The sequence below is a fragment of the Helicoverpa zea genome, chromosome 12, assembly GCF_022581195.2.
Source record: "Helicoverpa zea isolate HzStark_Cry1AcR chromosome 12, ilHelZeax1.1, whole genome shotgun sequence".
NCBI lineage: Eukaryota > Metazoa > Arthropoda > Insecta > Lepidoptera > Noctuidae > Helicoverpa > Helicoverpa zea.
In genome coordinates, this window is record NC_061463.1 from 46,805 (window position 1) to 74,580 (window position 27,776).

Sequence of the window (27,776 nt, forward strand, 5' to 3'; positions counted from 1 at the left end):
TGTAGACAAAATGATTCATTATGGAATGGAAGAAAAGGATAAAACGTTTATTTCAAAGAAAAAATAGCGGAATGCCACATAAGCTTCAATCGTAATCGAGTCATGATTGTATCGCAGTCGTACGTGAATTGTATGTCGCTTAAGTAAAATTAGGAGAATCGGGCCCCTGACATACAGGCTCACGCCTAGTTCGGCTGCAGATACTACTTCTCTTTTTATAAGTAATCTGTCAGAATACCTACCGAACTAGAAGCGACGAATAGAAGAGATTTTATAGAAGAGAAAGCAAGGATATTTAATTTTACCTGCTAACCACAAATATTAAATGGTTTATTTGCTATCGCAGCGCCAAAACTCGGAGTGGAACTAAGCTGTCAGCAGTGTCAACCCCACTATATTACATCTATGACCCCACAGTCAAGTTGACTATGAGTTGACTGTACTCTATCCTGGTGGCAATTGTGTAGCTCGGATGTGTTTTATTATGATCTTTTCAAGTTCGGCCTCAAAATCATAATAGTAGTACATACAATTATGTTAGAAACAGTGGAAACTATCGGATATGTATGACAGACATGAGTGCCGTGTTAACTAGGTGGAGAGTTAGTTCAGAGCAACTTGACTTACTGGTATCGTTTATGGAAGAACACCCAGATTTTGCAGCCGGCAAACAATCTATTTACTCTCGGTTCAGTTCTAGTAAGCTCTGGCGGCTGCTAGCGGAGCGGCTGAACGCTGCGGGTATCGACAGCGGCGGAGCACGCAAGTCCCCCGACAAATGGTGCCGGGTCAGTGAGTTAGGACCTTTTTTTTCTTAGGAAGATATCAAACAATTTTAGATTCGCTCTGATACCCATTTAAAAAAACTTCTTTATGTGGTAGTTAACAACTATGCATACGACTATCGAAAGGACAATGAGCAAAGAAGACTGATCACAATCCATACAAATTGCCCCACGTCCTATAACAATGTGACGTATCTCAAAAAAAAGATAAAGATGTAAAAAAAAATATGGCATACTCACTAATTTTTTTTTTTACACCTTCATATGAAAAAAATGCTTTAAAAATTGTTCAGGCGCTGTTATGAAAACATTGTTCATAAGACTATTTATGGACTATTTTATTTAATTATTTTTTTGTTTGATAGGGTATACTCACAGGTGGTCCCATAATCATCAGGTCAGGATCTGATGATGGAAACCCTGAGAAATCCAGGGCAATTTTTGAAAGTTGTAGGCATGCGCAGGATAAAAACTTGACGATAAGGTGTATGTCTTAAAACACTATGCAACAGTGAAGATTTGGAACTGACCTGATGATGGAAACCAGAGAAGGTCGAGGGAACTCGACTACAAAATATGAAAACTACCTCAGAAGTCTGTGTTTAATGGATGTACCTAAGTTTATTTCCCCACCGACTTCTAGGCCTTTATCCCAATGTCCCGACAGATTTTAATTGTCATTGAACATCCTTGTTGTTACGGGTAGTCAGAAGCCAGTAACTCTGAACCACCCCTTGGTTAGACTGGTGTCAGACTTGGTGGGTAACTGGGTTGAGGAGGTCAGATAGGGCAGTCGCTCCTTGTAAAGCACTGGTACTCAGCTACATCCGGTTAGACTGGAAGCTGATTCCAAAATAGTTGGGGAAAGGGCTCTGAGGATGGATGGTCGGATAAATATTTTAAGAATAATTTGTCCAGGAATTTCTTGGGACTTGGCTCAAAGGGTGAAATGTTTTTTTTTTTTAATTGGCAAAGGTGCATTCACGTAGTAGGTACAACTCCAACTTTCTTTCTTTCTTTTCGAAAAGAAAACCTCCCGTTTGGACATTTAGTTTGATGAAAGCAAACGTGGAGCGTTTATGTAATCTAAACTTTTGTTGGGTGTACTATGAAGACCTTTGCTTGTGTTTGTGAATAAAATAACAGAATGTATCTAAATGAGCAGGCAATGTCTATTGACCTCCTGCTTCTATTGTGGAGCCTTGTGTTGGCTATAAGTAGAACAGAGGATCAAATTCCTACTTAAGTCTGCACAAAATAACAAATCACTTCTGCAATGAAACCTTTAGTGGCAGAAAAGTGATAAATTTATCTTTTAAACAGTTCCGCTAAAAAGTCTACAATTAGCGTCTTTATGCAGTTCTAACGCGTACATCAGCGGCAATAGAAACTTTTTAGCAGCTTTAACCTTTAACATAATTTTTTGAACTCTCTTTTAAAGATGTAGGCTGCAAATGGGTTGTAGAATGATCTCTTGTAAAACCCAGAGTGACATTTGGTTCAGTTTCTGCTGCCTTTAGTGATATTTACAGCTATGAGCAGCTACAGAAGCAATAATAGAACTTAAAGATACTTTCGGAACCCCTAAAGCACTACTGTACAGCTAACAGTTGCCAAATAGGCTGCTGTTTCCACTAGTGTGCTAGTTGAGATGGTTCTACTAGTTGGTTAGACCACTGCGTAGTGACAGACGCGGCGTGGAACACTGTTAGAGACGCTAGTGTGCTCTATGACGTTTCTTGGTCGGACCATTTACCTCTAATTATAAAGTGTGATCTTAAGTTATTAAGGCCAAAAGTTGCACTTCCTAAATGTAACAAAGTAACATGGGGTGACAGAGCTTTGCAGCAGACTGAGTTATATAGCAATTATTGTAATGATCTCTTGAAAAATGTAGACTTTCCCTTAGAATTTACTGAATGTAGTAAAACTAGATGTAGAATTAAGGAACATTTTCCATAGTTTTGACTGCAGTAATGGTATAAGTAAGTATAACTCTGTAACTTATTGTAAATGGTGTGCATACCTGTAAGTGACATATTCACACAGTAAATACTTACGTAAGAAATTTTGTAACTATACTAGTTTTTTTGTATATGTTGTTGGTTTGCCTTAATAAATAAAATAAAAATAAATAAAACTATTTTAGACAATATTTATGCGGAAATTGTGCGTATACTCTATGAAGGTGCAATCGCAAGTAACTGTAAGAACGGATTACAGCGCAAAAAGAGTTACATAACGGGCTGGAATAAGCATGTGAAGGACGCACACAGACAGGCTCGGATTTTCAAACCTGGACGTTGTTTGGTAGACCGAAAAATGGTGATTTATATGAAAAATGGTGGAAAGTAGAAAGGTTTTTAAAAGTAAATTGAAATGGTGCCAAAATAATAAGGACCAAATAAAAATGGACATCATTGCAAGTCATCATGACGCAAAGAATTATGGTAGTTTTTGGAAAGCCACGAACAGGTTGAATCAAAGGTCGGGTCTGCCTGTGAGTATTGATGGCCTTAGTGATCCTGGTGATATCGCCAACCTATTTAGTAGAACCTTTAGGGTTGGGTCTCCCCTGGGTACGTCGTCTGGTGGGCTTGAGGTGGTGGGCTTGAGATGTCTTCAGACCCAGATGGTTTACGGCCAGGGAGGTAGCTACTGTCATACGCAACTTAAAGAGAGGCAAGTCGCTGGGTCATGACAGCCTAAGTATAGAGCATTTGCTGCATGCTGGTAAGCACTTACCGCGAGTGCTAGCAATGTTTTTTAGCTTGTGCCTGAGTCACTCGTATCTTCCAGCGGATTTACTTAAAACTATTGTTGTGCCTATTGTTAAGAATAAAACTGGAGATGCGAGTAAAAAGAGCAACTACAGGCCTATATCCCTGGCTACCATCATTGCAAAGGTGTTGGATAGTCTGATTGACCAGCAGCTGGATAAGTACTTAATACTTAACGATGCCCAGTTTGGTTTTAAGCCAATCTTATCCACGGAAACAGCTATACTATGGCTCAAACAGACTGTTCAATACTATACAAGTAGGAAAACACCTGTATATGCATGTTTTCTGGACCTCTCCAAGGCTTTCGACCTCGTATCTTACGACTGCCTATGCAGAAAATTGTGGTGAAAATGGAGAAAATATCAAGAACTTCCCAAGCGATATCATTAGGATGCTAAAGTATTGGTATAAAAACCAATACAATTATGTTAAGTGGGCGGGTGTCCTGTCGGATGCATACGGGTTGGAGTGCGGTAAAACGGTGTAGGAAAAAAAAAATTAAACCGACTTCCCAAAACACTAAAAAGCAAAAAAAAACTATTTTTAGGTGCATCGGCCTAGAAGTCGGTGTCTAATGGATGTTACTAAGTTAATTTTGCCACCGACTTCTAGGCCGATGCACCTAAAAATAGTTTTTTTTTGCTTTTTAGTGTTTTGGGAAGTCGGTTTAATTTTTTTGTAAAAAAGTTTTTTATTTAAAGCTTTTCAGTGATACGAATAGTTGTCACTATCCATACAAGTTGGAAGTTCTCATCTATACAAAGAATATAAGTCCAAATACGAGGTATTTTACATATTCAGTTGTCGAGTTCCCTCGACTTTCTCTGGTCTCCATCAACAGGTCAGCTCCAAACCTTCACTGTTGCAAAGGTCTTGTCAATACAAATTATTATTTAAGCCCAAACACGAGGTAGTTTACATATTCAGTTGTCGAGTTCCCTCGACTTTCTCTGGTCTCCATCATCATCAGGTCAGCTCCAAACCTTCACTGTTGCAAAGGTCTTGTCAATAAAAATAATTTAAGCCCAAACACGAGGTAGTTTACATATTCAGTTGTCGAGTTCCCTCGACTTTCTCTGGTCTCCATCATCATCAGGTCAGCTCCAAACCTTCACTGTTGCAAAGGTCTTGTCAATACAAATAATTTAAGCCCAAACACGAGGTAGTTTACATATTCAGTTGTCGAGTTCCCTCGACCCTCTCTGGTTTCCATCATCAGATCAGCTCCAAATATTCACTGTTGAATAGTGCTTTTAGGCGTACACCTGAGTGTCAAGTTTTTACCATATGTATGCCTACAACTTTCGAAGGTAGCCCTCGATTTCTCAGGGTTTCCATCATCAGATCCTGACCTGATGACTATGGGACCAACTGGCAGCTATTCCAAGTCGAACAAAAAAAGAATCACTTAAATCGGTCTGTAAACCTCTGAGTAATCGATGTACATACATAGAAAAAAAAAAAAAAAAAAACATACCGGCCGAATTGATAACCTCCTCCTTTTTGGGAAGTCGGTTAAAAAGCCACATCAGGTTAATAAAATCGTACCGTGTTGGAAAAGTTTAAGGTGAGCATCGATCAATAAATTGTAGAAATTCACAGATCTGAATACACTGATGTGTGGCTCTGTGTACCTAAATATCTTAACATACCACACAACTTTAATATTATAGGGGCATATTCCAAAAAAGTTACAACTTAAACTTTTTAATTTTAGTAATAAACAGGTTCAATATTAAGAATAACAAAAATAATGAATATGCCTTTAGTCATAGACAGACCTATTATTATATTTATAAGTGTCGTTTGTCTTTTATAATTATTTTTTACTAAATAGACCTAATCCTTAAAAGGTCACTGAATACTACCTACATATTTTGTTTTATAAAGACGTATTAATCAAAATGTCACTTTATGGCAAAAAATATTGTGTAACTTACCGTGGCAGTATTCGCAATAAACGGACACTTTTTGAGATTCGCCGATGTTTTACATGTTCACTCGCAAGCGCATCTGACGTAATACTAGTTCTGGCTCTTTCACACAATATGCGTAAACGAATAGCGGAACCAGTGAAAGAGACCGAAATAAGCGTAGTCTCTGTTATAGTTAGAAATAGGTCTCTTTTTATTTACAGGGTTATAGATTATGCTTTTTAAGGTCAGTTTATTGCAAAAACGAGTATTACAGGAATTTTGAATTAAGTCACTTTCATTCTAAGGGTGCGATATGTATAATAATGAAATGAAGTGAAGAGCGGGCGTTTTGGGGGCTGTCTTTTGTTAATTTGACCTTCAAAAAGTGCTGACTTTCAGCCTACTTGGAATAAATGACTTTTTATCTTTATCTTTAAATAAAAAATATAGTGTGTTATTAATAATTTATTTATATTGTTACAGTACTGGGCAGACATTAAATACAAAGCTCGTAAGAAAGCGGCTGCTGGTGGAGCACTGGGAGACCTTTCTAGTGTTGAGGAACGTGTCCAGAATATATTCAACAGCAGTAGTCGGGAATGTAAGTCATTATTGCTACTTGTTAATATTTAAAGGACAATGGGCCAGTATATGGACCCTGAGCTTTCAGACGGCCAGCGATGATTTTGGTACTAACGGATGTAGTATGGGACCTATATGTAATTGCATTAATTGCTGTTTTGAAGCTCCCCTTGGTGCACTTTAAACCCGAAAAAATGCAATTTTGTTTCTGTTTCTATCACATTGTGTAACACAACAAGTTACTATGAACGCCATAATAAACATTCTGCCATTTTGGATTGGATAACACAACAGAGTAAATTGTAGTAAACAAAAATATGTTTGCGGGGTTCTTGTATTATTTTATGGTTGTTTACCTTACGATTTCTTGTAGCAACGGTAGTACACTGCAACTAGGGCTGCCATCCGTCCGGGTTTGTCCTCGTTTGGAGGCCGTCCGGGCGGGGTTTCAAGAAGTGTCCGGGGAAAACCCGGACACTTTTCATGTAAGGAAGCACCTCATTGAATTTAAGTAAATGTTAATATTAAATGGATTACAAATTAAGTATTATTTAAAAAAAAAAACGTTCTCGTTCGGGAAAAAATGCGATTTACGCCAAATGTCCGGGTATTTTTAATGTTTGTCCGGGTTTGGCAAAATTCGAGATGGCAGCCCTAACTGCAACTAAAACCATTTAAACCATTTATTTGCTACACATACACTTTACATTTATAGGACAACAAATAGAAGGAGAAAAATGCGAGTTAAAAATGTTCAGAATAATTTCATTAAATCGCTGAATTTGACAGTTCAATTCCGGTATGCCCAAAACATCACACCACGAAACACTCAGGAGGTCAGCAACAAACATTTCCTCATTTATTTTATCTATGGATCTCCCAAACATGTATCTAGGGTGTTCCTTCGGCTTTTCAATTAGAATTTCTGCTAACACCAAGGCATGATCACTTATAGCTGGGTGGTGAATATTCACAGTTTTACATAAGTCTGGTGAGTCTGTGATTATAAGATCGAGAAGCGAAGAGGTCCTATCATTTACGCGTGTTGCATCCTTGACAACGTTTATTAGGCTATGTTGTACACAGAAAGAAATCACTTCTTGCACTGAGCTTGTAGACGGTTTAAGTAGATCAGCATTAAAGTCGGTCAATAAAAATAAGTGATCGGCATATGAAAAAACACTCACCGAATCGCTGAGGACTTTCCGGTCTATAAGCTGTACCTACTATCAGTCGCCCTCTGCCAGGTATTGTCACTTCTATCCATAACTGCTCCAGTGTTGACTCGGGATGTGGCTTGATCCGTACTCTACCGTAACCTTTTCTTGACATAGAAACCGACACCACCACCTCGCATGTCCTTCGGTCTGGGTTTATGTTTCAGCGTGTAGCCAGGCATAACGGGCGCAAACCTTTCTTCACCATCTCTAATCCATGTTTCATTTAATGCTAGAATATCAGGTTTATAAATATCAATGGTAGCCAGCAATTCATCTTGTCCGGTATTTAACGATCGTACATTAAGTAACCCCAAACGCAAATTCAAGTTTTTTGATCGAGTCATTTATAAAAGTTATCACTAATAGTTATGAGATAAATGCAAATATCATACAAACTATAACTCGTTTGAATCATGCGCGTCAGTCCCGTGTGCGGTGTGTCACCTAATATGTGTGTTTCGGAAAGTAGGCATATTAGCAGCGTTTTACCTGAAATAAAACGCATATTAAATACTTACCTTATTTGAAGCTTACTAGTTTGAGATAGGCACCTACGTGTTTTCCGCTTTTATCTCTGTCCTTTTCTACCCCATATCTTGCATCTCTCTCGCACACCGACCAGTTTCACTCCCCACCAGGCAGGAGGCGACGAGTGTTCTCGGCGGCCACAGTTCGTCATTGAGTCGAAAACACCAGGCAGAAATTAAAATGTAAGCTTCAAATAAGGTAAGTATTTAATATGCGTTTTATTTCAGGTAAAACGCTGCTATTAAATTCTTGACCGTTATTTGAAGCTTACTAGTTTGAGACGTGTTTGTTATCGCCTGGTGGAAGTGGACGCCAATGTGAGCAAAAGCACAATGAAATTGTGTATGTAAATAGGTACTTAGGTACACGAGTAATCACATGTAAGTATGTGTATTGCGTCCTGGAATACTAATGTAATCAAAGTTAACTGGTACTGGTACTCAGCTACATCCTGTTAGACTGGAAGCCGACCCCAACATAGTTGGGAAAGGGGCTCGAAGGATGAGTAATAAAAATTAAAAGAGAGATGCAAGAACAAAAGCAAAAATTGATTTCATTTTCTAATAGTAATTAACAAAAACATTGCGATACTTCTTAATAACAATAGTAACAAAAATATAGACATTAATCAGCTGGATTAATTAAATAATCGAGATAACTTGCTACTTCTATTTAGTGGGTATCTTTCCCCTTCTGTAAAAATGGGCAAATGTATTGCCTGATCGCCAATTACCCTTTGCTAATATATCGTCCAAAGGTATATTGTCAACACAGATTTTGACGCTACCGCCGAGTGGAAGCTTCCTGGGGTTGTAGTTATTCCTGCCTCTTTTAACAATGTCTTAATCCACCCGCATCATCGTTCGGGTGCCTGCCTTTGGTTGGCCTCTAACGGATATAAATAAATTTAAGGAATTAGCTGATGTCCGTCTATCTTCTAACAAGGCTTTAGTCTTTCTGACCCAATACACTGGACTTAGATTTATATTTTCCTGATTATCCATCAAACAACAACCCGACTGCCTATGACTAGAACTGTCGGTCTTAGAGCCAAAGACTGGCCATAAGATTAAATTATCTTTGTTGTTTTTGAAATGTTCTGGGTCTATTGCAAGCAAGGAAAGATCATGGACTCGCCTTTCCGAAACAAGCTAGCAAAAGAAAGAGCAGCAGTGTGCCTGGAAGTTGCAAATGGATTATTCTCGTCTACGTTTACTGCACTTAAGTAGGTTACCAATTGGTCAATATTCCAGATGGACGGCTTCCCGGGGAACAGGTTTGCTCAGCGCTATTGATTTTAAAATGTGTCCGACTAGAACGTGTGAACCTAGCTCTAGAGTGGTTTCTGCATTGCATAGTGTAGCTATAACTGACTTGTGTAATAAAATAGTATTGTATGCTAGTTTATTTACTATGTGTAAGTCCGCTAAAAATTGGGTAAGTATAGGTCCAAATAGGGATTCAAGGATTCATAGGATCCAATTTCATACTTTTCGCCCCAATTTAACCATCGACTCCAAGCTGATTGATAAGTGTTGCGTGTGGATTGAAGAAGACTTCAGTCGGAGAGACTCCTTGTCCCTCCCCCCCCCCCATTTCCTTGACCTTGGCAGGGGGTATCCCCGTTGCTGTGTCTATCGGTTTCTGCTCGAGGTTCATCAGTGTGTAGGGTACTGCTAATGATCGGGACTTCAAATCTGCTCGCCAAAATACCTGGTGCCACCGAAGGAACTACTATGAGATTAACTCCCGTTCCTGAATTGAGATGACTGAGGACCTACGGTATAAGGTAAGGTGGCGGTAATACCCATGCTAGCGGGTAAGTCAAAACTTGAGAAAAATGCATCGTGGAACCCCGCTTTCGGGTCCTTCAGATCTAGGGGCACGTAGTACACAACTATGTGTCCCTGGGCTCGCTTCGAGGCAAATAGGTCCACTGCTGATACAAGATGCCACTCCGGTGGAGGTTTGTGTCGGGAGAGATGGTCTGCCTGACTGTTGAATAGGGCTGGTATATGATTCACGACGTGATAGATTTGATACAGCTCAAGATAACTGAATACTCTGTACGTCAAGTTCGGTAGGCTCCTTGATCGGGTGCCACCTTGATTTCTTAGATATGACACCACAGTCCCATTTCTGCATTGAAAAATGGCTGTTGATCTCTTTAGCAACTTGCCGTGATTTTCCAGTTAATACTGCAAGCATCTCTTTCAGATCGCAGTGAAAGCCTTTTTCTCTCTCGTTCCATGAACCCATTACGGGAGTTCCGTTCAGTTGTGCCCCCATCCTACATCGGAGGCGTCCGTGGTTATAAGGTGACAGGGAAGTGGCGAATGAATATCCAAGGTTTGGTGGCAGCTGACCAGCCACCACTTTAGATCTGCTAAGGTATCTGCTGGTAGGTTCAACATTGCTATACTCCATTCACCGAGCCGTGAGCCCACAATGTAACCAAAGAATGACACTTTTTCAAAATGGTGGGTATAACCCGACCGATGACAAAAACGTCACATTTTTATGTAAAATGTTCTTAGTATCTGTGGTCTTCAATTAAGTAGGGTTCTATGTATGACAGTCAAGACTTCTAGGTTCATTTTTAATGTAAACGATTTACTACATATTTCATTAAAATTAAGAAAATAATTTACGGCATTTATTATACATATTTGATTTCAATTAAGTTTGAAAAGATTGCATAAGTTCCACAGACATCGTTCTAAAATATCATTTCTAATGTTGTCAGTATATTACTTTCGCAGTTATTTTTATAAAATATGATCATTACTTCAATCGTGACTTATAAGAACCCTTTTTATGGTTTGTTCACCGTTTGGCTCACGGTTCCATGAATAGGGTAGGTATAGATTGCTGTTCAACACTGCATTGAGGAAAGTGAGGAGAGCCCGGTAATGCAGTCTGCCGTATGGAACAACGAAAACTTGCGAAGTTTAAAAGTCCTATCAAGCTATGCAGGTCTTCTAAGTTTGTCGTGCTGTTTGTCACGTAGTGCGTTTTGTCATTATCTTGTTGATAATGCTTGCGATTTATTCACTTGCCATCCAAAACATGGTGCAAATGATCCCAAAGTAGGCAAATATATCTTGGTGAGCCACCAGAAAATCGAGATACACAATTATAAGTAACCCTTGAGTTTTCAAAGTTTGAGCCACCCAAATTGGTCACTGTGGCGAAGGTCTTGGGTGCCGTGCTTAAGCCAAATGGTAGGCACGTAATCTGAAGCAGTCTTCTTCTGTATACTAGTCGAAGAACATATCTGTGACCTTCGGCTACCGGAAGGTAGAAGTAAGCCTGGGCGAGATCCACTTGCACAGCCATTCGTCTTTCTGAAGAAACTCTAGCACCCGAAAAACATTTATTAAACTGAAGGGTTCCGTAATTATGAACTTGTTGAGAACCTTGAGATTGAGTATTAGACGGTTCTTTCCGTCGCCTTTTGGGCACAAGAAACATATTGGAAAGAAAGCTGGCAGAATTTGCAGCTATCAATAGAACTTTTTGTTTTATCATTTGGGATATGACGACATCCATCTCTTTGGACTCTCTGGTCAAATCTGGCATTATCTATCAAAGGTGGCTTTTGGCCAATGGTATGCGATACCCAGTTATTATTTTTAACAAGAAAGGCGGAGCTCCCATTTCTTTCCATTGGTCCTGATATAATGTTAGGCAACCCGCCTGGAAAGTCATAACTTACGTGCCTTGTTGGACGCATCAAAGTCCGCCTGCGGTCCTGGACGCTTTCTGTTTCCTCTGTTGGACATGGTTCCTATTGTAATTTACTCGTGATATCCCAAGGGAGCTTTTAGAGTTTTGCGTCACACGCCATTCAGCGTGAGTGTGATTACCATTTCCCTTCGAGGGAAGGTTATAATGGCGACTCTTCGAAAGTCGATCCAAAAAGCCACCCTGCGAGGGTAGATTGCAATGATGGTACGACCCGCAACATGCATGATTGGTACCCTGCGAGGGTCCGTGATAATGAGCCGACCCCTGCGGGGGATGGCTAGTATACTTACTGGTCCCTGCTTTGTAATGATGCTGCTACTCGCAACATGCAAGATTGGTACCCTGCGCGGGTCCGTGATAATGAACCGACCCCTGCGGGGGGTGGCTAGTATACTTACTGGTCCCTGCTTTGTAATGATGCTGCGACTCGCAAAATGCAAGATTGGTACCCTGCGCGGGTCCGTGATAATGAACCGACCCCTGCGGGGGGTGGCTAGTATACTTACTGGCAGTCCTAGGCGGAGCGTACCAAGTCTTTCAAGGCCGAAAACCATCACACGCCGTGATAATGAGCCGACCCCTACGTGGGGTGGCTAACAGACTTACTGGCAGTCCGAGGGGAGCGTACCAAGTCTTTCAAGGCCGAAAACCATCACACGCCGTGATAATGAGCCGACCCCCATGGGGGTGGCTAACAGACTTACTGGCAGTCCGAGGGGAGCGTACCAAGTCTTTCAAGGCCGAAAAGCTTTCTTGACACCACCAGCCCTCTTCAAGTGCGGTAGTGACCAGTCCGAACTAAGGAGATGCTGGTTGGACCGCACCTCACACCATTCTTTTTTGTCAAAAAGTTGAACGCCTTGCAGGATTGAACTAGGGCCACAGGTGCCTTAGGAACTTCGGGCTTGCTTTCTTTTCCATAGTCACGTGCACGGGCTGTGGTAGCTTTATTATTTACCGCATCCGTATTTGCTTTATAAGTCACTCATTCTGAAAACAAATTACTGAAAAAAAAAAGTACACGGAAGAAACTCGTGACAAAAAAAGGGGTAGATGTACAAAATATTAACACTTGATTTCGCAAAATCGAATATCGAACGGTAAAACCGTTAACAAATTGTATAAAATATTATAAACTCACCTGTGTTCTGCTAGAGCACTGAGTTTATTTTTCAACGAAATACTACAGCGGTTGGTTAGACCAACCTTCTCGGGCGGAAAACAAGACGCCAATGACGAACTGTGGCCGCCGAGAACACTCGTCGCCTCCTGCCTGGTGGGGAGTGAAACTGGTCGGTGTGCGAGAGAGATGCAAGATATGGGGTAGAAAAGGACAGAGATAAAAGCGGAAAACACGTAGGTGCCTATCTCAAACTAGTAAGCTTCAAATAACGGTCAAGAATTTAATAGTGACCTTTTTTGTGACTATAGTTTTATGTTTAGCATTTCGAAGTTATAATGCCGGCTGACATAAGAATAAAACTTAGTGTTGCCTAATTTGTACCAGCTGTGGTACCCCTAAAATACACTAAAGAAAGAACTATTTCCAAAGGCAGGCACACTGCTTTTATTAAACGGTTTTATTTAGCTCACCCCGTTTGTTTTTATTTATTCTTGCGTCAAATTTAGTAATTCAAATTTCACCCTTTTCCTGTCAACCGATTAATCTGAAATTTTGTATACACTTTGGATTTCGGTGACAATACAATTATGTTTATTCATTATCATTATAAATCCAAGATGGCGGCCACTACAAAATGGCGGATAACGTAGGTTTTATCAATCCCGTCAACATGGGTATCAAATGAAAGGTCTCAACAAGTAGAATACAATTTACTATGCCAAATTGAAATCTAAGATATAAGAAGATTGCAGTTGGCCCCAACAATAGAGGAGTTGGACTGCAATAAACTTAACGGGCAAGAAACCTTGCAATAATGAAGCACTAATAGAATTAAACTGAATGCGAAAGAAAAACTAAAAACTAGAAAATAAAAATAGGTAAAAAAAACTTTTCAAGTTAAACGGTTTTATGTTAAACATACATTGCAATGTTTAAGATAAATGTACTAAAAACCAAAAAATAATAAAATAGATACATTCGTGGGATTATAAACATATGCATAGACTAGACTAAAATAAAACCGTGGGGCACGTCAATTAAAATAGTAAGTAATTTCCTCACCGTCTGCGGGCCAACTGCCTAACGACGAATTAAACGATTCTTCTACCGCACATTAAGTCGATAATTTGCAGACAATTGACGTGCCCCACGGGAATGGTGACCCATCATTAAGTGACTCCTCCCGCTGTGGGTTAGCGGCGAGAGGGAGTGTCAGACTTTTACTGACTATAACTTATCAGCAGTTCTTTTGTAAGCCTTTTTTGTACCAGGGCCGCGGTCTTTCGAACAATCCCGCAGCTGAATGTGATACCTTATGGCATGATTTTGACTTCTTAGTTTTTAGGGTAATATTACATTCGTTGTTTCATTCATGAAGCACTCGAAGCGAAAACTACCGCTTCATGGTTAAACAAGTGATAATGTTTAAATGCCTGATTATGAAAACAGTGTTTATCTCATTGTCGATGAACTCGGACTTAAGTCTTCTTTGGATCGATTGCACTATTTTGATTATGAGCGTTGTTACAAGACGAGCGCGGGTGCGGCACGGTGCGCGCGCGAGGCTCCGACGACGACATGTGCAGCGAGGGCTCCGCGCCGCCGCCCGACGCGCCGCGCCTCGCCACCGAGGAGCTGCTGGCCGAGGCCGCCATGCGCAGCGCACTGGCCGCCGAGAAGCAGGCCGAGGCCGTGGCGCAGGCCGTGGAGCTGCTGCGCGAGCTGCTGGCGCTGCTGCGCGAGCGGCCGGCGGCGCTGGACCCGCTGGCGCCGCTGCACCACCACCGCCTGTAGCTAGCGCAGGCCGCACAGCGCGGCGGCGCGCGCGTACACGGCGTCGGCGCGGGCGCGGGCGCGGGCGGCGCCGTGGCGCAGCACGTCGCGCAGGTGCTGCGGCCGCGCCAGCAGGCGCCGCGCCTCGTCGCGCACGGGCGCCAGCGCGCCGCACAGCGCGCCCGCCACCACGCGCTTGTACTGCGCCGTGGTCAGCCCCTCGGCCTCCAGCACCGCCTCCTCGGGCAGCTTGTCGGCCGCGAGGCAGTGGATCGCCACCAGGTTGGACACGCCGGGTCTGCTCTGCGGCTCGAACGTCACCTGCGAAAGTTTGCGATTCACATTTGTCTGATAAAACGCGATTGGACCTTTTTCATACGGAATCACTTTAACAAAAATTTATTTCTATTATAAAATAAAGTCCTCTATTCAGTCGTTCTCACAGACTTACAGCTGTCAGCTAACACTTGCGTCTGTTTGCTGTATGGACGTGAGAGACTGTATATGAGCGTATTAGAATATTGTTTATTTTCATTAAAATCACTGCTTCAGGACCATTAAGGCCTATTCAAACCTGAGCGATATTCGCTGCCGCTGTGGGTAGAGGTACATACCGCGCGGATTTCGCTCAGGTATTTAGTATCAAGTACCGCGGCTAGAGCGACCTGAGCAATATTCGCTGCCGCTGTGGGTAGAAGTACATACCGCGCGGGAGCAGCGGCATGCATCCCGCCCCTCACTCCGCGAAAATTTCTTACCTCTCTAAGCGAAACTCGACTACCGCGCGTTATTCTACCAACATGGATAGCGAAATCCGTTTTGGTGTGAACAGTAATATTATCGCATACCCACTGGGTTTTCTCTGCCGCAGACGGTAGCGAATACCGCTTAGGTCTGAATAGGCCTTTATAGTGCCATATCAAAATGAACATCTTCAATTAAATACTCTACGATAGTTTCAATATTTCTGTTTTTACACTTTTCCACTCCGTAAGTGAAATGAGCGAGAAATAGTTGACCGGAACGGGGTTTGAAATGATAAATGGTTTTTTAAGAGTTTTTAAAATAATTTATTTTAGCCTTCCACTGACAACGAGTTCAACTAGGCGGAGCGGGAAGCATCCGTTCATTTTCTGCCTAGTTCTGGCTGCATCCAGCGATGTGTCCGAGCGGGGAGCTGAGCACCAGTATTGGGCAGCCCTTCGTAGCATCAAGACGTTTTTGTGAATTTCACTATTTATGTCAGATACTTCTAGTGAAGATGATTATATTAATATAGGAAATAAAATACGAGTAATATGGTAAACAAACAGTATACGAGTTACGACTCCGTTCAAAACTAGTTTTCAAAAGCATACGCAGGCGTCTCTGCTTTACTCGCTTGCTCCACTCTGCTTTACTCTTTTGCAGTGGAAATACCTGCATGAAATATAATAAAACTAGTTCAGCGAGTATCGTACGCAGTCCGTGGGAAATTCGCTCAACTCGCTAACCTCGTAAGTGACTCTTTCAACACGCTCACTCCCCTCCGCCCCTGTCCGCTTTAGGGCCTATGCACACCACAATTTTTAAACGCGCCGTCGACGCGCGTTTTGGGAACGCTTATCCTGCAGAGCAGCTTCTATCGATACAAACGCGCGTTTGCATCGCGTCTGCATCGCTACAAACGCGCGTCGACGGCGCGATTTTATCCTGGAGAGCAGTTTGTTGTCCTTTGTATCGATGCAAACGCGCGTCACCGGCGTCTGCATCGCTACACACGCGCGTTTGCATCGCGTCTGTATCGCTACACAAGCGCGTCTGTATGTATACAGGTGTGCAAAGGTCTACAGGCTGCGTCTGTCTTGCGTGCGTATCGCGTCTGTATCGCTAAAACGCGCGTCGACGGCGCGTTTAAAAAACGTGTTGTGCATAGGCCCTTACTGGAAGCACTTGTATGAAAATTATCGTTACGAGTACAGCGGAGTCCGTAATGGGTCCGTTCCGCTCGCAGTGGAAGGCGGGCGAATAAGGCTGCGGCTCCACTGAGGCGGAGACGAGCGCAGCGCTTGACTATTTCCATCGGCATTGAAGTAGAGTGGAGACGAGATGTGGATTTCATGTAATAGGATTGGTCGATCCCCACACGTCTCCTCTCCGCTCCGCTCGTCTCCGCCTCAGTGAAGCCGCAGCCTAAGAAGCTATTTTTCATGTTAGTAGTATCCCACCCAAAACAAAAATGTGAAAGACTGCCAAGTTCGATAATATGGGAATGCTTCGCCTATAAAAGAAGTGAGATCTGAATAAGTACCAAGTTCCATACACATACCTCAGTTAAAAATAGTTACTTTTTAATGATGATTACTTGGCAAGTTTTAATAGAAAATTAAATACTTGATTCATTGCGTTTAGTAGGTTTATAACAAGGTGTATGAAAACTTGCCAAGTAACATCATTAAAAAGTAACTATTTTTAACTGAGGTATGTGTATGGAACTTGGTACTTATTCAGATCTCACTTCTTTTATAGGCGAAGCATTCCCATATTATCGAACTTGGCAGTCTTTCACATTTTTGTTTTGGGTGGGATTTCATTTATTTTTGTAAGGTTGTTTATTTTATTTTTTTCTTATGATGAAGTTAGTTAAAGAAATGTCTCATTTATACTATCTTTTAGATTTTTTAATATGCACTATGTTTCTTACAAAGAAATGAACTAGATTAACTATGTCTAGATTTACCAACTGACTGACAAGACATGTTATCATATATTATGTTCGTGGATCAAAGTTACACATTCGTTATTTTCGAAAGTGATTCACACTTGGCCGTTTTCAGATTTTTACTTTACTTTGACTAAATACAAACCTTTGTACCATTCGAAGATATATTATATAAATATAGATAAATTTAGTTCGTTTTAGTTCCTTAGGGGTATAAATTTACACCGGGTATAAAACACCTTCATTATTTTGAAACCGACTCACACTTGGCCATTTTCAGATTTTTCCCTTTACCTTGACATAAAGACCTACCTCCATGCCAAATTTCAAGTCAATACGACCATTGGAAGTGGTCTAGGTTTTTGATGAGTGAGTCAGTGAATAAGTGAATCAGTGTATAGTAAAAAAAAAATAGCGATTTTCTGACGTCAATATCTCAAGACCTACAATAGGTATATTAATGAAATTTTGTATTTTAGATAAGTGAGGGGGTCTCAACAGATACTAGAAATTTGATATGCGTAAATAAAATAGATTTTGAGTTACAGGGGGGTCGAATTTGGCCCGAAATGGTTCGTGTAATATAACCCACGGCCGGTGTGTCGCCTTTTTTGCTCGAACTTGGCGGACACACTGCCGTGTGTCTAGATAGGTATATGGAATTGTGCATACTATTCGAGTTACTGTAATCATATGATCATTGATACAATTAATTTCATTTAATTTATCCTATTAATGCTATAAAAAAGGTAAAGAGGAACAAACATCCATTCCATTTGCATAAATACAAAAGGGTGGAATGGATATCTGTTCCTCTTTGTTCTATCGATATGTATGTTTGTTGTCAAGGCGACAAATCTGACTGCAACTCCTATAGAGGTATCTCTCTCCTTACCTCTCCAGGCAAAACCTTTGCACGAATTTTACTGAACCGCTTGATGCCCTTGGCTGAAGACATACTGCCTGAAACCCAATTTGGCTTCCGGCCGAATCGAGGTACGTGTGAAGCCATCTTCTCTATCCGTCAACTTCTAGAGAAGAGTCGTGAGCAGAATCAACCATTGTTTCTTTGATTCGTTGACTTGGAGAAAGCTTTCGACTCGGTGCCGCGCAAAGCCTTATGGATGGTACTAGCGAAACTTGGATGCACGGACAAGTTTATAAGAATGATACGACTTCTGCATGATGACATGCGCTGTTGTGTCAGTGTGCAGGGCGAAGACTCGGAGTTCTTTCAAGTGAGCTGCGGTGTGAAACAGGGCTGCGTGCTCGCTCCAACTCTCTTTGCCCTGTACTTTGCAGTTGTCGTTCGGGAAGCCTTGCAGACTCTGTTCGAAGGTATCCGTATATGTTTTCGTACCGATGGCGGTGGTGTCTTCAACCTAAATAGACTCAAGGCTCGCACAAGAGTGTCTCACGCGACTATCACTGAGATGATGTATGCAGATAACTTGTGTTTTGTAGCGGAATCCCCAGATGGGCTGCAGAGGTTATGTCGAGACTACTGCAGGCATGCAGCAGATTTGGCCTGAAGATAAATGTCAAGAAAACCGAAGTCATGGCACTTGATACTGTGAACAGTGCCCCAGATGACATTAGACTCGGAGATGTCTCGCTAAAGCAAGTAAACCAATTTAAATATCTTGGCAGCACCATAACATCCAGGTGTCTCCTTGATAACGAAGTCAACAGCCGAATAGGAGCAGCTGCTGCAGCTTTTGGTAGACTTCGTGCCAAGGTGTTCCGCTCACATGACATAAAGCTCTCTACAAAAGTAGCTGTGTACATGGCAATAGTTCTGCCAAATCTCCTATATGCCTCTGAGACTTGGTGTCTATACCGCGAGCATATTCGGACATTAGATAGATTCCATCTAAAATGCCTACGTGCCATTATGTGCATCCAGTGGTCGGACCGTGTTCGTAACACGGAAGTACTTAGACGCGCTAATGTCAGCGGTATTGAGGCCTATCTAATGCGTCGACAGCTGCGCTGGGCTGGTCATGTCTCCCGGATGTCAGATGCCAGATAGCAAAGCGGGTCTTCTACTCAGAACTGGAGACTGGCAAGCGTAAGCAGGGTGGTCAACGTCTGCGGTACAAAGATGTGCTGAAACGCCACATGAAGAGATGTGACTTAGATCCGTCACACTGGGAGGCTATGGCGGCAGATAGGACCAAATGGAGGCGGACTATTAAGGACAAGGTGTGCGAGTTTGAGAGCCGGCGGAAAGAACAGCTCGACGCTAGGCGAGATGAGCTGAAGGCCCGACCACCCGCGGCCATACAATACACCTATATCGGACCAGTGCTGACTTGCAGTGAATGTGGACGGACATTCACTGCAAAAATTGGCTTTGTCAGTCACTGGAGAGCACACCAGCGAAGCTCTCAAAATTAAGCGCAGATCCAAGTCGCTGTGGCCGAAATCGGCCAGGATCAATATATTTTTGTTGTCCTATTGATTCCAGGTCAGGCAAGTATAATCATCGGCAAGGATATTGAGCCCTGACCTTCACCTGCGCAGAAGTGATTTATTGGTTTATTGCCTTAAGTGCGCAAAGCGATCCCCACTCTTCCGCCGGGAGCTCATTATCCGTGCCGATAACTATACCAATGCAACTTTTCTTAGTTTGTATGTACTTGCTAAGTATATCTTAAACACCAATGACCCTATTTCGGATGGCACGTTAAACTGTAGGTCCCGGCTGTCACTGAAGATCCTTGATAGTCGTTACGGGTAGACATGGGAAAAACATATCATTGAAAAGAAAAGATTGATATATATCTTTTGATCACTGGGATATGTATCACTCTTTTGTATCTCTATATCCTTTCGAATCCGCGAGTGACATTGGACTGTTGCTCAGAGTGACTCGCTTCGTTCAATTCAATCCAATGTATCACTAAATCAGTACGAACTAAGAGTGATAGATTCGTTTAGGATAGATAGATTCGTATATCAGTTTATAATATTTTTAAGTTTATTTTTAAGTTTCTATTTTTCATTTTAAATTTAAGTTTACGATTTATGTAATTGGCTGTTAAAGCTGTGTAAATCGAATAAATAAATAAAAATAATGGTCAAACACTTATTCTCGGTATCGAGAAAGTGAGACAGAACATTCTAAGTAGGGAAGTGCGAAAGAGATGTCTGGACTTTCCGATGAGAAACCGTGACGCCAGCCGCTCAATGCTGTGTGTGCGAGTGCAACACAGATACAAACGGACGACGGATTGAATGAGTTGTTAAAGATACACTGATACATTCGGATTTGAACTGATACAAAGAGCGAGTGATAAGAACGGAAAGATACATATCTTTTTTATCTATCACTCCTGAGTTACCCATCTCTAGTTACGGGTAGTCAGAAGCCAGTAAGTCTGACACCATTCTAACCAAGGGGTATTGGGTTGCCCGGGTAACTGGGTTGAGGAGGTCAGTCAGAGTAATCACGCTTTCAGTGTGCGCTGGGCATTGATGTACAAAAAACCCAAGATGCACACTCAACGTCACAAAAAAGTCCTCACCAAATGAGCGCAACATTCAAACTTCGGGGCAATATTTTTAATTAAGATTTTAAACAAAGGTACAGTAGAAAGTAGTTTGATTGATTTTAAAACTACTTACACAACTAGGCAATAACCTTGTCTACTGACTATTCATATTTAAAGATTAGGGGGTCTAGAGCAGCGGTTCCCAAATGGGGTTCCGCGGAACCCTAAGGTTCCGTGACAGGCCCTCAGGGGTTCCGTGGAAAATTCAAGATTTCCATATGGTAAATCGTTTCACTTTTGACAATATTAAATTATTATTCATTTTCAATTAAATTGTATTAAATATTGCATTCCAAAATTCCATTTAGGCACCAGGTAGGTGGGTACCACTCGGGAGTGTAAGTCTCGTACTTTCGCGACAAGTGGCGGGGGAAGGCCACGGCAGCAGATAATTTAATTCCGTTTTTTACAAATTGTAGATTAACTTAATACCTCCAGGTCTTCGGCAATCGGCAAAAGTAGGTAGCGAGTAGGCCAAAAATCACCGCATTTTTTGGGCTTATTTCATCGCCAGGATTATACGTTTTCATACATTTGACAGGACGTGAAATGACACGGCGTACGAGTATTTCCAGTGGCTATTTTTACCATGAATCAAAGTGTGACATTATTTCCAATTTTTGCACCTCCGCGAATCCGAAAATTTCGCCATGTTACGTGTCATGCTTTTATGTTCGTTTAATTGCTCAAGTATCCAACACCAAAAAAATTTCGCGCTCTTCCGTCGAGGTTTTCTTTGATGTTTATTTTTTATTCCTCTGGTTCAGAAAAAGCAATAGCGCTTTCTTCGCTAGCTGCTTATTCATTTGCATTTGCTTTTTTGTGTGGATATTGTACTTTTTGAGACCTTATTATTTTACAGTGGTTTTGTTCATTTTGTGTAGGTACTTAAACTAAAAAAAATTCGCGCTCGCTTCGCTCGCGATACCGGCTACCACTGGATGTCCTTCAATGCTAGCGGGTGCTTGGAACTTCTTCTTTCAGTTAAAAAAAATCGCGCTCGCTCGCCTCGCACCTGTACAAACCCAATCTATTTCTTTTTGCGTTTCCTTGTCAGTCTTCAAACTGAAAACTATTCACATAATATAGAAAGTCTAGGGCGGCTAAATTGTTTTCTGGCCCGTGTGGCAGATAGCCATGCTACGCCTGAGTATACTGAATATGTCTTTAACCATATAACAATTTGTTGCGCTACCACGCGCCACGAGCCCTATCTAAATGTATTTACGTCTTTAGTTTACTTCTTACTTAAGCTAAGGTTCCGCCGAAAAATGGTGAAACGAAAAGGGTTCCGAAACCAAAAGAATTCGGGAACCGCTGGTCTAGAGGCCGATTTAAAGCCCCTTGGAAACTACTCTCACTGGTTCTTATTCATTTATACTGGAAACTTGATAAAATCTTTTCACATAATAATTTCGTGCAGACAGCCTTACCTGATTAACAACACATAAAACCGAGTCGACAACATATTGTATCCAGAAAATTCAGATTGCCGAGTATTTTGTTCAACAATCTTTACCAAACGGTTTATCGCACAAAATTGTATTCCGAAATTCGCATCAGTTTTGTTTGGGAGCCCTAAACAAATTAAATGGGGCGATGTGAATTATTTGTTCAAAGCAAAAGGCGTCCAAACATCTAAGGGTCCCTTCACACACCGGCTCAGAGAGGAGAGCAAATTCTTAACACGTTGAAAATCGAGTACTTAGTATTTGTATTAAGGTTTATTCTTGCATGTGCACTGCATTTTAACCGACTTCCCAAAAAGTAAGAGGTTCTCAATTCATCGGGATCTTTTTTTTATGTATGTTCACCGATTACTCGAAGACGCCTGGACCGATTTGCAATTTATTTTTTTGTTTGATTGGGTTTATCTCTCAGGTGGTCCCATAATCACCAGGTCAGGACCTGATGATGGAAACCTCAGAAATCGAGGGCAACATTCGAAAATTGTAGGCATAGCAGGGTAAAAACTTGACACTTAGGCGTATGGATAACATTATGCAATTGTATTAATGGTGAAGGTTTGGAGCTGACCTGATGTAGGAGACCAGAAAAGGTCGAGGGAACTTGAACACTGAATGAGTAAACTACCTCGTGTTTAGGCTTATATTATTCGTATGCTGAGAACTTTCTACTTATGCAGATAGTGACAACTGTGCTTGTCACTGAAAAGTTAAAAATAAAAAACTTTTTACAAAAAAATAAAACCGACTCCCAAAAACACTGAAAAGCAAATAAAAACTATTATTATGTGCATCGGCCTAGAAGTCGGTAAATAAACTTAGCTACATCCACTGGACACTGACTTCTAGGCACGATGCACCTAATAATAGTTTTTTTTTGCTTTTCAGTGTTTTTGGGAGTCGGTTTTATTTATTTTTTGTCATTAAGAATGCTCAAAGGCGCTTGGTGTGAAATAATAAGAGGAGCTGACCGGCTCCGATCGCGTTCTTTTTCTCGGTTTTGCAGACGTTTGGCTTCAATTGCATGCTCTTTAACGCTCACGCAGCTGATCGGAGCCGATTCCGGTTTGTGAAAAGAAATATGCGCGCCGATGCTCTCCGAGCCGGTCTGTGTGAACGGACCCCATTTCTTCTTTATTTAATTACCTGTGGCGTAAAGTCGGTAACGGCTTTCCTAATTTTCATCTGAATGACGTCATCGGGATCCATCAACAGAATACGCGACTTGGGATCGCTGTCGGACTTGGACATCTTCTTACTGGGGTCACGCAGACTGCGCAGGCGGTCGCTGCCGTCGTCTGCAACAAAGTTAAACGAACATAGTTTAGTCCTTCTCCATGTGAGAGGAGGCCTGTGCCCAGCAGTGGGACGATAAAAAGGCTGTAACAACAACAACAGTTTAGCCCCGTAGAAATACTTTAATGCCGGTCCTAAGGGAGTACGTAATGGTAGGACATAAAGGAGTAATTTTAAGAAACAGTGATGCCTGCACATAACTAGGTGACTGACCGGGTAGCAGCGCCCGGGGCGTGGGGAAGGCGCGGCCGTAGCGGTGCGCGAAGCTGCGCGCCAGCTGCGCCGCCAGCTGCAGGTGCTGCGCCTGGTCCGCGCCCACCGGCACGTGCGTGCCGCCGTACAGCAGCACGTCGGCCGCCTGCAGCACGGGGTACAGCAGCAGCCCCACGGGCACGTCCTGCAGCGCGGCCGCTTTCTGCCGGTACTGCGGCAGGTGCGCCAGCCGCGCCTGCGTGGCCAGGCACGCCAGCAGCCAGCACAGCTCGGCGTGGCGCGGCACGGCCGACTGCGCGAACACCACGCTGCGCTCGGGGTCCACGCCGCTGGCCAGTAGGCACGCCGCCAGCTCCAGCACGCGCTGCTGAAGCTGCTGTGGCTCCTACGCGACAAGCGTTACACTCAGAGAATCCTCATTTTAACCGACTACCCATAAAAGGAGAATCTCCATTCAGATGATTGTAATTTTTTATGTATGTTCGTGCATGACTCTGTCGTTTACCCGATTTGAACAATAATTTGGTAGAAAGGATATATACTTCCCAAATGGTCCCATTGTCAGGTCTAGGATCTGATGATGGAAACCCTGAATATCAACAGCAAAGCTCAAAAGTTAGGCGCATGTTTAGCGTAAACACTATACTACAGTGAAGGTTTAGAGCTGATCTGATGATGGAGACGAAACTAAGTTGAGGGAACTCTGCAGCAGTAATGTAATGTATTCATGAGAGCTTTCCACTTATGTAGTGACAACTGTGCTTATCACTGAAGAGCTAGAAATAAACATAGCTGCATACTCTAGAGTCTAGACACGGAATTCTAGGCTGATGCACCTAATCATTTTTTAAAAGTGATTTTAAAACTGGATTTTTACAAGACCCACCAGGCAGTCATGCATAGGGTAGAACACTCTCCAATAAAGTTTTTTAGAATCCCACTGAAGTTAAGTAATGGCTTCAATACTGAGATCAAAATTGAAGTTTTGACACACTGGACAGCAATCATAAAACCTAATAAAAGTATAATTTGAACTAGTTTTCAAATAGTAAATCATACAAAATAGATTCTCTATGAAACAGATATATACAGCCTTGGCCAAAAGTATTGAGCACCCATGACATCTTTCAGTTTTTTGCGGAGTATCAAACAGAAATAAAACAAAACTTTTTTTTATTTGTAATTTACTATTTATTCATTGAAAATTAATATTTTGTGGGTCCACCCTTTGCCTTAATTACAGCAGAATTTTTTTTTGGTAAACAGCTAACAAGATTTTTACAGTCTTCAGCAGTAATCGCGTTCCATTCTAGGCGCAGGTAGCGTTTCAATTCTTCTCTGTTGTTAATTGTGTGGCGCCTAACTCGACGCTTTAATAAACCCCATAAATGTTCTATGGGGTTCAGATCTGGCGACTGGGCAGGCCAGTCAAGAAGCTCTATGCTATTTTCCTGAAACCAAGTCATAGTGCGGGCAGATTTGTGGCAAGGCGCGTTATCCTGCTGGCATTTATCACTATCCATGTTCGTGTCACCGAAAAGTTTCGTGAATGAAGGCAGCAACGCAGTTTCTAGCACATTTATGTACTTAGAAGAGTCCATGCGGCCCTCACACACGAACAATTCGCCAACTCCAGAATCTGTCACGCAACCCCAGGCCATTATACTGCCGCCGCCGTGTTTTACGGTTGGGACCACACACTCTGGCTTAAATTCTTCGCCCACCCGGCGACGCACAAAGGTCACACCAGGTGTATCAAAAATCTGCAATAAAGAGAAAAATATTGAGTTCCGGAAATAAAAAGAACTTCCTCTGTGCGTTTAGAATTTAAACCATTTCATATTATTTTGTGAGGGCATTAAATTGACTTACTCACCTCAAAGTTTCATTCGTCTGACCACACAACATTTGACCAATCTTCAGCGGTGAAAGTTCGGTGTTGTAAGGCCCATTTGTACCGAGCTTTTGTGTTGCTCTCGGAGAGCCATGGCTTCTTCCTTGCTTTACAGCCTTTCAGACCAGCTTTCTGAAGCCTTCTACGAGTAGTTCGAGCAGAAATTGTTTTCTTCATTTGTTCTGAAAACTCAGCAGCGAGCTCTGAAGATGTTTTTTTTCCTATTTCTTAATGACTCTCTCAGTAACTGACGATCCTGACGGCCTATGGTGATGCGTTTGCGCCCGGTTCTCGGTGTATTTTGATGTGATCCGGTATCAGAGAATCGCTGAATAGCATAATGCACGGATCGGCGCGAACATTTCACAGTTTTGGAAATCTCTACTTGTGATTTCCCTTGCCCGTACAGAAGCTGTATCTGCACTCGTTATTCTAAATAAAGTTCGTTTCATTTTGGCTTATCGCAACTATAACACTTAAAACTTTGAAATAAAATACCAAAGGCGCACTAGATCACTGGATGTTGTCTCAACGAGCGATGGTAGCGAACTAGAAAATAAATTCAAAAATTGTAAAAGACACATTTTCTTGCACCCAGGTGTTTTATTGTCAACTGCGGCATAAGTCATTGTTTTAAAATCTTTATAGATAACCGATAAAAGAATACTTCAACGATAGATTCGGGTTTCTCCCATAATTACCGTGATCTAGCGAAATTTGTAAGGTGCTCAATACTTTTGGCCAAGGCTGTATGGATAAGTATTATCTCATAAGCCATCCCCAAGATGACCCACTGACCGAAACTTCGTGGGCCTTTTGCAAAGTTTATGACGTGATTTTCAGAAAACTGTTAATGCTGTTTTAATTAATGATTGATGTACCTTTCGTTCTTTAGTTTTTGCCACCATCCGGCTACGGGACGCGGGTGAAACCGAGGGCGAAAGCTAGTATTAATATTATGTAGCGAACCTGGCGTGTGGTGAGAGAGTGCAGGTCGGCTATGAATATCGTGAGGTCTTCGCCCTGGTCCTGCAGGCGCACGCAGCGCCGCACGGCACCGAAGTAGTTGCCGATGTGCAGTGCGCCGGTCGGCTGCAGCCCCGTCACCACGCGCCGCGGCCACTCCTCGCGACCGCCCTCCGACCCACCTTCATCGCTGCCTGTCTGATTTACATGTTCACATCCGTGTCAAACACCACTTTCAAAAGGTTAGGTTCAAACACCCAATGAACGTACCTTTGTTGAAAATTGACGCTTTAATCTTACATGCCTCACACATCGGTTACACTTAATATAATTAGTCTTAATAATGCTACGCATATTTGAATATCTGACTAAGCTTAACATTCAATAATTGTATTTAGAATAGATTACACTATCAATATATTACTTTCCTCTATGACTCTCATGCTCTTGCTCTCAGTCTCATGAAAGATTACAGATAGGTAGGTATGGATTGCAACTTGCGAGCGAGCGTGTGAGTGACATTTGCGTTTGCGTTATCGTGACGTTTCAAATTTGACATTGACACTGCCTAGCAGTACTGCCAGAATATATGTCAATGGCCGCCGCATTGACATATTATATTCTAACGATAGACAAGAACATCCATATGATGCATACAAACATCGATATATATGTACTACGTACTAGATAGAACGTTGCGAACAAAAAGCTTACCACACTGAAATGCACTGCAAACTATGCATTGCCCAAAATGGCAAATCAGAGCGATTTTGACACCTGCGTCAGATGGGATGTCTATGAAACGACAATTATAAAATAGAAAATACATATCAAGGTATAAACTTACACATATAAACTATTCGAAGTCAAGTTAGTAAAATTACACGCTGTTCATGCTGTGGAGCTATGAGAGCAGAGAGTAAAGCCCATCATACCTCGCACTAAAGGGAGGATCCTCCGACCGGACAGGTGGTATTGTCCGGTGGGCTACTGCCCTACTGTTGTTGTCGGGGTAATCTATGTGTATTACTGTGCGCGCGAACACTGTATGTGCGATGCAGGATAGTTGTTGAAAGTTGCGTCGACGACTGTGTAGATGGCGGTGTTGACAGTTGTAGTACCGCTACAATGCTATTACAACGCTTGTATAGCATACTTTTCATTTATAATTCAATTTTACAAATATGCATTAATTTGTTCCCGCTCACCATCTTAAATTATGG

The 27,776-nt window shown here is 42.0% G+C and overlaps 2 protein-coding genes across 3 annotated transcripts; one reads left to right on the forward strand and one right to left on the reverse strand.

Moving 5' to 3' along the window:
* The first annotated feature begins 407 nt into the window (after positions 1-407).
* On the forward strand, positions 408-14,981 carry LOC124634975. The gene is made up of 3 exons (XM_047170680.1): positions 408-788; positions 5,968-6,085; positions 14,219-14,981. Exons 1-3 carry the CDS (start codon positions 567-569, stop codon positions 14,479-14,481), a joined length of 603 nt encoding a protein of 200 aa, XP_047026636.1. The 5' UTR covers positions 408-566; the 3' UTR covers positions 14,482-14,981.
* On the reverse strand, positions 13,384-27,073 carry LOC124634973 (tryptophan--tRNA ligase, mitochondrial). 2 transcript variants are annotated; one of them, XM_047170678.1, is made up of 5 exons: positions 26,824-27,073; positions 26,557-26,751; positions 23,694-24,078; positions 23,331-23,482; positions 13,384-14,781 (listed from the first exon to the last, which is right to left on the reverse strand). In XM_047170678.1, exons 1-5 carry the CDS (start codon positions 26,932-26,934, stop codon positions 14,482-14,484), a joined length of 1,143 nt encoding a protein of 380 aa, XP_047026634.1. In that variant the 5' UTR covers positions 26,935-27,073; the 3' UTR covers positions 13,384-14,481. The 2 variants fall into 2 exon arrangements, with proteins under 2 accessions (XP_047026634.1, XP_047026635.1); XM_047170679.1 differs by having other exon boundaries at positions 26,557-26,747; positions 26,824-27,071.
* Between the last annotated feature and the right edge of the window lie 703 nt (positions 27,074-27,776).

Excerpts from the sequence above, each read along its gene's own strand:
- LOC124634973 (XM_047170678.1), bottom strand. The coding sequence starts at position 26,934 with ATGTTAAGCTTAGTCAGATATTCAAATATGCGTAGCATTATTAAGACT. Across the intron at positions 26,752-26,823 it reads AGCGTCAATTTTCAACAAAG|ACAGGCAGCGATGAAGGTGG; the intron begins GTACGTTCATTG and ends CATGTAAATCAG. Across the intron at positions 24,079-26,556 it reads ACTCTCTCACCACACGCCAG|GAGCCACAGCAGCTTCAGCA; the intron begins GTTCGCTACATA and ends CTTGTCGCGTAG.
- LOC124634975 (XM_047170680.1), top strand. The coding sequence starts at position 567 with ATGACAGACATGAGTGCCGTGTTAACTAGGTGGAGAGTTAGTTCAGAG. Across the intron at positions 789-5,967 it reads CCCCCGACAAATGGTGCCGG|TACTGGGCAGACATTAAATA; the intron begins GTCAGTGAGTTA and ends ATATTGTTACAG. Across the intron at positions 6,086-14,218 it reads CAACAGCAGTAGTCGGGAAT|ACGAGCGCGGGTGCGGCACG; the intron begins GTAAGTCATTAT and ends CGTTGTTACAAG.